Below are 9435 nucleotides of genomic sequence, written 5' to 3' on the forward strand. Positions count from 1 at the left end.
TTCACGCAAAGAAAGAAGGTGTAACTTTTATTCTTGCTGTAGTATTGTTGTTACCGCCGCCATGTCGTGAAGGCACTGTGTGTTTCGTTGTGAAAGCGAAACTACTTTGTTTGGTCTTCCAAAAGAGGACGATATCTGCTTTGTCATGCCTGGAGCTGATCCGTGCTGGTCGCTGAGGAAATACAACAACTTTGCGCTGTGGATAACCGGATCGGCTTTCACCATGGACGAAACGGAATCCAGCCCGGGTCGTCACATGTGGTTGCCGCAAGCCCTCCGGACCCTCCTTCGTCGAATCCACCAGCCGCGCCATTTTCAAGCCCGCCGCCTCCGCTCACTCTAGCCCTCCGGCCTCTGCTCACTCTAGGCCGCCGTGTGTGACACTGTGTTTCGTTGTGAAAGCTAAACTACTTTGTTTGGCCTTCCAAAAATGGACACCACAAGAAATCAGTGGTTAAGTTGTATTTCCAACACCGTTCCAGAACAGTTCAACCCAAATATTCAGATGTGTGCAGCACATTTTATGGAGGACTGTTTCCTGATCCTGGAAGAGTAGACTACAATGCCGGCTGAAGGCGGGGCATAGAGGAGAAACAATAATGTACAGTATGTGGAAAATAATGTGTTTTTTTAACCTTAAACCGCATAAACACATTTCATTACACCAAATACACAAAATAATGTTCTTTTTAGCAACATCATATGACCCCTTTAATTATAAATACAGTGGTTAAATTAAAAAAAAAAATTCTATTGCTTTTTGTTTTAAAAAAGGTTATAAAAAATTTCAGTAATTATCGATACCGAACGATATGAAACATTATATCGTTGATACATTTTTTTGCTATATCGCCCAGCCCTAATTTACATACAAATAATTATCAACTTATCGGTATCAACCAGCATTATGATATATGTGCATTTCTAAAATCTGTATTTGAAGTGATTTAAAAAAAAAACAAAAAAAAAACATGACAAATAGTTGTAATAAAAAGTAATAGAGTGTACAAAACACAAACTATATGACAAAACAAAAAATTCTTAATAATATTTCGACACAATCTCCTCATTTGGGTGAATTTCTCAGAAAATGCTGATACTGGTTAAATTAAGTGCCATATAATTAATTCAACTAATTTTTAGAACAATTGGCAGGCTCTATCATCCCATCAATAAAATGCTGATTCATAAAAATAACAAATATAGATCACAAAACATCAAACAATAAATATCACAAACATCATATCCTTCAGTTTTAGTAATTTTCTAAATGATTTGAATTAGTGCTAAGTCCAGCAATACACACAGCATGCCACATGCTCTCTCCATGTAAGCATTCATGCTAAAATCATTCATTTATCAGTTTATATATATTGTATTAAACCATATTTATGATTTTGCAAATAAAATCAACAAGCTGTTTTCAGCACGCCAGCACATCGCTGCAACGTTCTGAATATCACATGACTGCTGAAAAACAGATGGAAAGATATATGACTTTATCACATGAGAGCAAACAGGAAGTGATGCATTACCTGTTCTGCAGCAGCTCTGGGGCCAAAGACTGCTGTCGGCGCAGCGGAGCTTTACAAGCCTGGGAGGAAACCTCAGTGAAGGAGATTTTCTTCTTGATGGGCGGGTGGCTGAAGGTGTGCGCCCGGCGACGGAACTGCGGGGCATCTGGGTCCTCCTCAATGTAGCTGGGTGGAGTCCCAGGTGGGGAGTCACCAGGGGAGTCGCCCTGCTGGGTGAATAGAGAATGAACAGGTCAGTGATGAGATGGACCCAACACCCTGACATGCAATACAGACAAGGTCTCCTCAAACCTTAAAATCCACAAAGTCAGCTTATCCAAGAGTCAAACCTCAAATTCCAACCACTCGCCAGACAGGAACAAGCAATCTTCTGAGATATGCATGTACAACCTTCAAGTTTCAGACAAAGCAAAACAAATGACTTGCTGCCAGCTACAGCTAACTACTGATTCTCGACTCACCCAGCGCTTTCGCTCTCCCCGTCCAGCCTGAGTCTCGGTTCGCTTCCCCAAGCAGAAGTGTGTTGGTGGTAGCGTGACTGCTCACACACTTTGTGATCTATTGTATGTTAATAGTCTGTGTCACAGAGCCACATCAGACACACATGAGCCGTTGGAGGTGGACCACAGCACAATGGAGGTTTCTGGCTGCTGTTTACTGTGATGGCTATAGGAAGGGTCTCTCTTCCTCACTCTGTTTCCTGTCCCTGCGCTATGGCGGTTCCTGAACCCATGCTCTCCTGTGAGTCAGTACACAGCAGGGCCAGGAAACCAGCAACGGCTGCACAACGCTCTCTCTCCTTCCACTCGCACAAATCACAAACCCTGTCCACTTCCTACAGCTGCCTACAGCTAAATTTGGGAAAAACAAATGATCCAAACAGCATAATAGTTCTCTTGGCAGGGTAACACAAAGGGAATGGGAACCTAAGTTTGATAAATTTGGGACCAGTTGGCTAAAAGTAATTGTACAAATGGATAAGAAAATAAAAGTTAGTTCTGACGATAAAGTAATAACCTAATTTTTTATGATTGATCACAGTTTATGGACACGACTTGGTTTGATATTTTTTGTTATAAAATGCCTAATTTTTCAACTGGAGTTTAGACACAATGACCAATGAATTTCCATGATTTTTCCAGTTGTTTTCGATTTCTGGATAAGGATTTTTTTTAAATAATTAAAATAGACATTACTATTGTTTGGGATTAAGTTTTAAGCAATATTTAGCCTATTAAATATTTTAGAGCAGAGCATAACTAGATAAATGGATATTCACTACATCAATTTAAAGATATGCATATATAAACTTCCCTGACATTCTAGGTTTTCCATTACCTTATAAAATATATATTAATTCTATTTTTTATTGATAATTTTTTATTTTGATTACTTTCTCCACTCACTTTCATTAGTTTAGGTTTTTATCTTATTAATGCTGGTACTTTTAGTAATTCTTTTATTTAATTATTATTTTATTTCATTTTACAAAAATGGTTTAAAGGTACAGTTCACCCAAAAATGAAAATTGTCATCATTTACTCACCCAAAACTGTATGACTTTTTTTCTGTTAAAAACAAAGGAAGCTATTTTGAAGAATGTTGGTAACCAAACAGTACTGCTAACCATTGACTTCCATTGTATGTAAAAACACACACACACACACACAGACATTTCTCAAATATATTTTTAAGTAAGTCATTTGGACAACATGGGAGTGACTAAATGATAACAGAATTTTCATTTTTGGGTGGACTATCCCTTTTAAATCAATTATTTTCATCACTATTTTAGTTTCACTATATGATAATGATTCTCAGAAATGATTCACAGTACATATTGAACATGGAAGAGAGCCATGAGCAAGGAGTTGCTGGATTCTATCATGTTATTGAGAGCTGAAGTTTAAGCACGAGAGAAGGTGCTCACATTGGCAGCGCCTCTGAGGCCATGTGAGGACCCTGTGGGAAGGAAGAGCTGACTGATTTGTTTTCCATAGAGACGTGTCCAGCTTACCATCACACACACCTCACATTTCACACCCCACCGAGACAGCGAGGTAGACAGGGTCAAAACAAGCCACCCCCAATAAGCAAGACTTCCTGACCAGGCTGACAGGCCAGATTCAATCATATTACACAAGGTGATGCAGAAAAACATGTAGTGTATCATAACCCAGCATTGGTATTAATTTCAGCATGCAGTGGTAACTGACACCACAGAGACATGCTTGCTGGCAGGGCAGAACTGAGACGTGATTCTTGGCAGGGAGAGAACAAGAGCTGGGGTTAAAATGACAGATCCTGGTGTTCACATGTTGTGTGATACTCACGCGGTCAAAACTTCCCATGCTGCCGAGACGCATTCGCATACGGTTGGCCCCCTAGAGAAGAAATATTTAATAACAAATAAAATATAGAAACAACAGCAACCTGCTTGAAAGTCAGGATTTACAATTACACACACTTTAAAAAAATAAAACAAAAATTCTGTCATCATTTAATCAACATGTCATTCATAATTCAGAAACCTGTATGATTTCTGTCTTTCATGGAACACAAAAGATGTGTGCTGAATGCTGAAAAAAAAATGAATGCTGCTCTTTTCCATGTAACAAAATCAAACAGTGGCCATCGAAAAAAAAGAATCTGTCTGAGCTCCATTGTAGAAATTCATACAGGTTTGGAACAACATGATTGTGAGCAAATGATGGCAGAATTTAATTTTTAGGTAAACTGTTCCTTTAATGGAACACAAACAAATGTCTAATGTACAATTCAAGCTTAGCTTTATCCTAACACATAGATATTGTTTTGTGAGTAAACACAGCAGATGGTTGATTCATTATAATAATGTACACAAATAAAGGTATTATTTTGTACAAGGGTGGGGTAAATGGGTCAATCCCCATTCACAGACTACTAAAACATAGACGCACAACACACACACATACCCTTGAGAAGATGTTCTCCAGGGAGCTTGTCAGAGAACTCCGGGCTTTGTTCTTGAACACGTCCAGTTTATTGCGGCCCGCAATGGAGTTATCAGAGGTCACGGTGCTGCCAGAAGCATTCTGCTGTCACACAAAGGTATAAAGAGAGTGAGCAAGTGAGAATGAATGTGCCATACAACTAGAGTTTTCTGAGAAATCCGTGAAAATTGTGTTCTGCACTTGGTGACATTTCACTCAATAGATTTTAAAATGATGGAAGAAAGACCACCAGGCATCAGGGACAAATCATTACTCGTCTAAAACAGCACTTTGCGGCAACAAACACAAGTGAGCTCAAAGCACAGTCTGAGTGCATTGGAAGCCTTGCTAATTCTGTCTTTTTGTCCCAGTAAACCCTTGTTTCCACTGTAGAATTTAAAGGGTGGACAGGTCATTATTTCATTGTTTCCATAGCACCTTATAAAAACTGTCTTTATATACAGACAATTATGTATATAACAAATATATATACAAATATTCCTGTATATATTTTTATATTTATTATTTCCATACATACATACAGTATATTATTAAATTGAAAAACTATTGTAGCAAACAGCAATGCTGTGAAATATTATTTCACATTATTATAATATTGTTTTCTATTTTAATATACAAAAATGTATTCCTGTGATGGCAAAGTGGAATTTGTTTTTACAGTTTTCAGTGTCATATGGTCCTTTAGAAATCATTCTAATATGCTGACTTGGTGCTCAAGAAATTTTTTTTATTACTATCAAAGCTGAAAAGTTGTGCTATTTTATTTATTTTTATTTTTGGAAACTGATATTTCTTTGATGAATAGAAAGTTCAAAGAACAGCATTTATATGAAATAGATTTTTTTTAAATGATGTCTTTACTGTTATGCTTGATCAATATACACACATACATACTTTATAAAATGAATATATAATACGTATAATTATATATTATTTAATACACATTAACTAACAGCCAAACAGCCAAGCTAAGTGGTATCAACAGAAATGGAAACTTATAACGTGCACTATAATAATAAATCATTCACAATAAGACCAGGAATATAAAGTAAGAAAGTAAATAGGGTTCATTTCGATTTCATGTCAACTTTAAAAGCAGTGAGAAATTTTTCCAGAGGCGAAGTACTTTGAGAACATACCACACCACACACTCAAAAGGGCAGCTGCATTCATTCAGGAGCTCTGTTCTAATCTATAGCTGTATTCAGATGACACTTCCAATCTGTCTTATCCAATTAGAGAGAGGTCACAGTTTCATGACTCTGCAAGGCAGCGTGGGTGGGCGAAGCAAGCGGTGCATTTATGTTGTTTGTGCAGTTATGCTACCTGTGGGACCTCTCCAATATGAACATGAGACTTCTGCTTGGTCTCGCACAGCTGTCGGAGGTGAAGAATCACAAGCTCGTTTTCTTCATGATCAGATGCTGGCTTCATTTTCTAATGCATGAGAAAATACAAACTAAATATGCAATAAGGAATTGAAATTCAAAGATATTTAGTTACTTTGTCTGCAAAATTTCTCCTTGTGTGCCTACCTGCACCCGCTCGAATATATTGACCTGCTCGTTGTCGCTCAGTTGGGACAGGTACTTCTGAATGGCTAGTTTCGCCCTGGGAGGATACAAACCTGGGACATTGAGAGAGAAACACACTGGAATATTGTGCTAAATGTGGGACAAGGACATTGAGTGAGTTGATGGAAGCTGGTGGCTGTACCTTCTATTCTCTCACAGAGCTTGTGCAAGTCATGCATTGGACAAGCTTCGCACAGTTTGATTTGGTTCTTGGAGCTCTGCAGAGCTGCTGCTGTGGTAAAGGCTTGTTTCAAGGTGAGCATTACTTCATCCACCTGTGAAAAGCATTTGCAGAAAAAAAAGTGGTAAAATACACAAAACAAGTGAAAAATGTATACAGTAATAGACTTACACTGAAAATTATTATTTAATAATAAAACATTTAATTTGTGAAGTTGTCTCAATTAAAATGGGACATTGTGTGCAAAAACATAGGTCTGATTCTATTCATCCTCTGGGTGGCATTTAGCTGGTAAGAGAAATCAGCATACTAAAGGCAATATCCACAAAATAGGCAAGGGAGAGTCATTGTTTTCATTGTAGCTTAGGATAAATAATTGATCGGTGTGGGGACAACAGGTGCTGCAAGCAGGTCAGGACTCACCAGAGACTCACTAGCGCACTGGAACACGTAACACACATACTGGGCTGGGCCAGACTCCACCACATCCCGACAAATAAAGCCAAAGTGATCTGTCTGTTTAACACCCTGCAGGCACAAAAAACAGCATCCATAAAAGATAAATAACTATATGGAGCTGCAAGTCACAATGCAACACAACAACACAGAGCAGCAAAATTATTCACTTTATAAAACAAATGATTCTGCGTCTGAAATCTGATTGGATGAAACATGTTCGAAACTGTGACTGTGCATCAGTTGAATTTTATATTATTATTAATGTGACTATTATTAATGGTAATACACAGAATTTTTATTTACTCAACATTGGTGTTATACAACAATGGACCCAATAAGCATTTAAAGATGTGTTTTACAGTGATTTTAGCAAGTAAAAATGCCTACAAACAAGGGCTGGGCGATTTGACCTATATCAAAACCTCGATTAATTGAACACTTTACCGCAATTACGATTATTTAACGATTATATTTTTTTATTATTTATTATTGGGGATTTTTTTTGCCCTCATAGTTCTTTAAAGGGTTGTAGTGTAAAAATACTCCACTATTAAATGTGGGATTTTTTTTTTCTAATGAAAGAGTGCATTTCTTATCTTTGTTATTTTAAAATAATTGAAGGAAACTAAATATTTATGGTTATTTGTTGAATATTTCGAACAACTGAAATCAAGGCTTGCTTGAAATGACGACATCTTATGAAAAAAGTCGCATTACGGTTTTATTGTAAAAAGCAAGTTTCCTAGAAAAAAAAAAGAATAGAAAATAACTTTCATTTTTTGCAAACAATATAAATGAATATTGCCATGTCAAAAGTAGAAAATAACCAGCATCTCTTGCAAACAAAATACATTTTAAATATTGTCATGCGAAAAGTAGAAAATAATAACTTGCATCTCCTGTAAACAAATGTTTTAAATAATGAATGTTGCTTCTCGCAGCGCTTGCCCCGCATCCGGGGTCTTCTGATTGGTCCACTGTTTTGGAATTGACATTGATGAGCTGTTAACGCGCCGGCGCCACTCACGTGCGAGACACAAAACACGTGAGTGCAATGGGTCATACTCGGTCCGTGCAACCCTTTGCAGTTCTTTGTTCAATTCGCACCATCAAAATGAACCAAATGAAAAGTTGGCTTCAAACTTTCATTTTCAATTTCTTTGGAGCAATTTACAAACGGATAATTGTCTCTCATTTTAATTTTCAATTTTACGAGTTTGGGTTGTTGCGCCCGAATCTGATTTTTGAACTATAACATAAAAAATTACTCATTATTCTGATTTTCCACTTCTCTGTTTTGTGCTCCCAGTTGGACCGTACCAGTGGGGGGAGCGGGGGAACATCATAAACCCGTCTTTTTAGACAATAACAAGACATGGGTGTCATGTAGGCTAAAAATGTTTTTTTAATTGGACTGAATTTGTATTTAACGTGATTGCAATTTAATAAAAACGTTAGCCTATATAATGTTTCCTTTCCACGGTTATTCAAACAGCGAATAAATTATATATAGAAACTGACATTATCACTAACATTGATCTATCGCGAGTTTAAGCACTCTCAAAAAAAACTATTGTTATAATCACTGAAGCTGTATAGCCTACACTGTGGAATGAATCACTTACATTGTACATACATCTGCGCTTTGTTGTTTATTATGAGAGAATTCGCAAGAGTCCGGCACTCTCAAAAAAAACTACTGTTATAATCACTGAAGCTGTATAGCCTACACTGTGGAATGAATCACTTACATTGTACATACATCTGCGCGAGAGAATTCGCAAGAGTCCGGTATTCAGTCAGCGAACGCGCGCGCACTCGACTCTGAACTCCTCTGATTGGCCATTGCATTCCTAAGCTCAAATGCGCGAATTCTGATGACGCGCGAAATGCAGCTGGAGGGTAGGAAGTGATTTTTCTCTCCATAGGAATCACTAGCAGAAACTCCAAATGCCTGTGTTTTGCGTTGTTTATGGATGCTCAAATCGACCAAACCGAGACACCACAAGGAGCTTTTATCGTGTACGAAAATGTGTTGTTCATAAGGGGGGAAAAGTCAAGAAATTGGTTGAAAAACACAGGAAACAGTGGCTTGTAAACCTGCGTCTGCGGTCGGGAGGAGCGAAGCCGAATAATGCTTGTGTGTGCAAATGGTTAATATAAGATAATAATATATTAAAATATTAATAAAGAAATATATAAATAGATACAGGGTGACACTGTCAGAATTCACTGAATGTTAAACGCCACACATAGACACGATGTAAATAATATATTATTGGCAGTCCTGAGAGCTTCATATCACGGAATCGTGAGATTGCGATATATTGAAGTTAGTGACAGCTTTTTAGTGATTAACGTTATATGAAAGCGCTATTTACTCGCTTTCTAGGCTATAATCGATTCAGAATTTAAATAAAAGTTGTTTTACGTGCTGCTAACAGGACCAACAGCCACATGCCCTGTAACTTACATGCAGCAAAGTTTCAGGAGTGACATATTCCACATCCCTCATATAAATACGGGATGCACTTTCGAAATAGCTTGTTTACAATCAGGGTTAGTTGCTTAGCCTATATAAAAATCGCTCCTCTTTATAACATAAGGATCACGTCCAACATGTTGTGATTATCAATACCTTTCTCTTGTAATAGCGTGGTGGTTGAAGAGAGATCCCCTCATACGATTGTAAG

At 37.5% G+C, this 9435-nt stretch overlaps 1 protein-coding gene across 7 annotated transcripts in view; it reads right to left on the reverse strand.

Moving 5' to 3' along the window:
- The window catches only part of LOC107741985 (TBC1 domain family member 4-like), a 39188-nt gene that overhangs the window by 15504 nt on the left and 14249 nt on the right, over positions 1 to 9435 (reverse strand). For 4 of the 7 annotated variants that reach the window (XM_016554817.1, XM_016554814.1, XM_016554820.1 and 1 more), the window contains exons 4-10: positions 6707 to 6811; positions 6245 to 6377; positions 6064 to 6155; positions 5855 to 5965; positions 4490 to 4612; positions 3869 to 3919; positions 1536 to 1744 (exon numbers count right to left, since the gene is read on the reverse strand). In XM_016554817.1, the coding sequence (XP_016410303.1) occupies positions 1536 to 1744; positions 3869 to 3919; positions 4490 to 4612; positions 5855 to 5965; positions 6064 to 6155; positions 6245 to 6377; positions 6707 to 6811 (824 nt within the window). The remainder of the gene's footprint in view (positions 1 to 1535; positions 1745 to 3868; positions 3920 to 4489; positions 4613 to 5854; positions 5966 to 6063; positions 6156 to 6244; positions 6378 to 6706; positions 6812 to 9435) is intronic. The other 3 variants (XM_016554815.1, XM_016554821.1, XM_016554818.1) reach the window with 2 other exon arrangements.

The sequence above is a fragment of the Sinocyclocheilus rhinocerous genome, unplaced genomic scaffold, assembly GCF_001515625.1.
Source record: "Sinocyclocheilus rhinocerous isolate Xijiao unplaced genomic scaffold, SAMN03320098_v1.1 scaffold5486, whole genome shotgun sequence".
Classification (NCBI taxonomy): Eukaryota; Metazoa; Chordata; class Actinopteri; order Cypriniformes; family Cyprinidae; genus Sinocyclocheilus; species Sinocyclocheilus rhinocerous.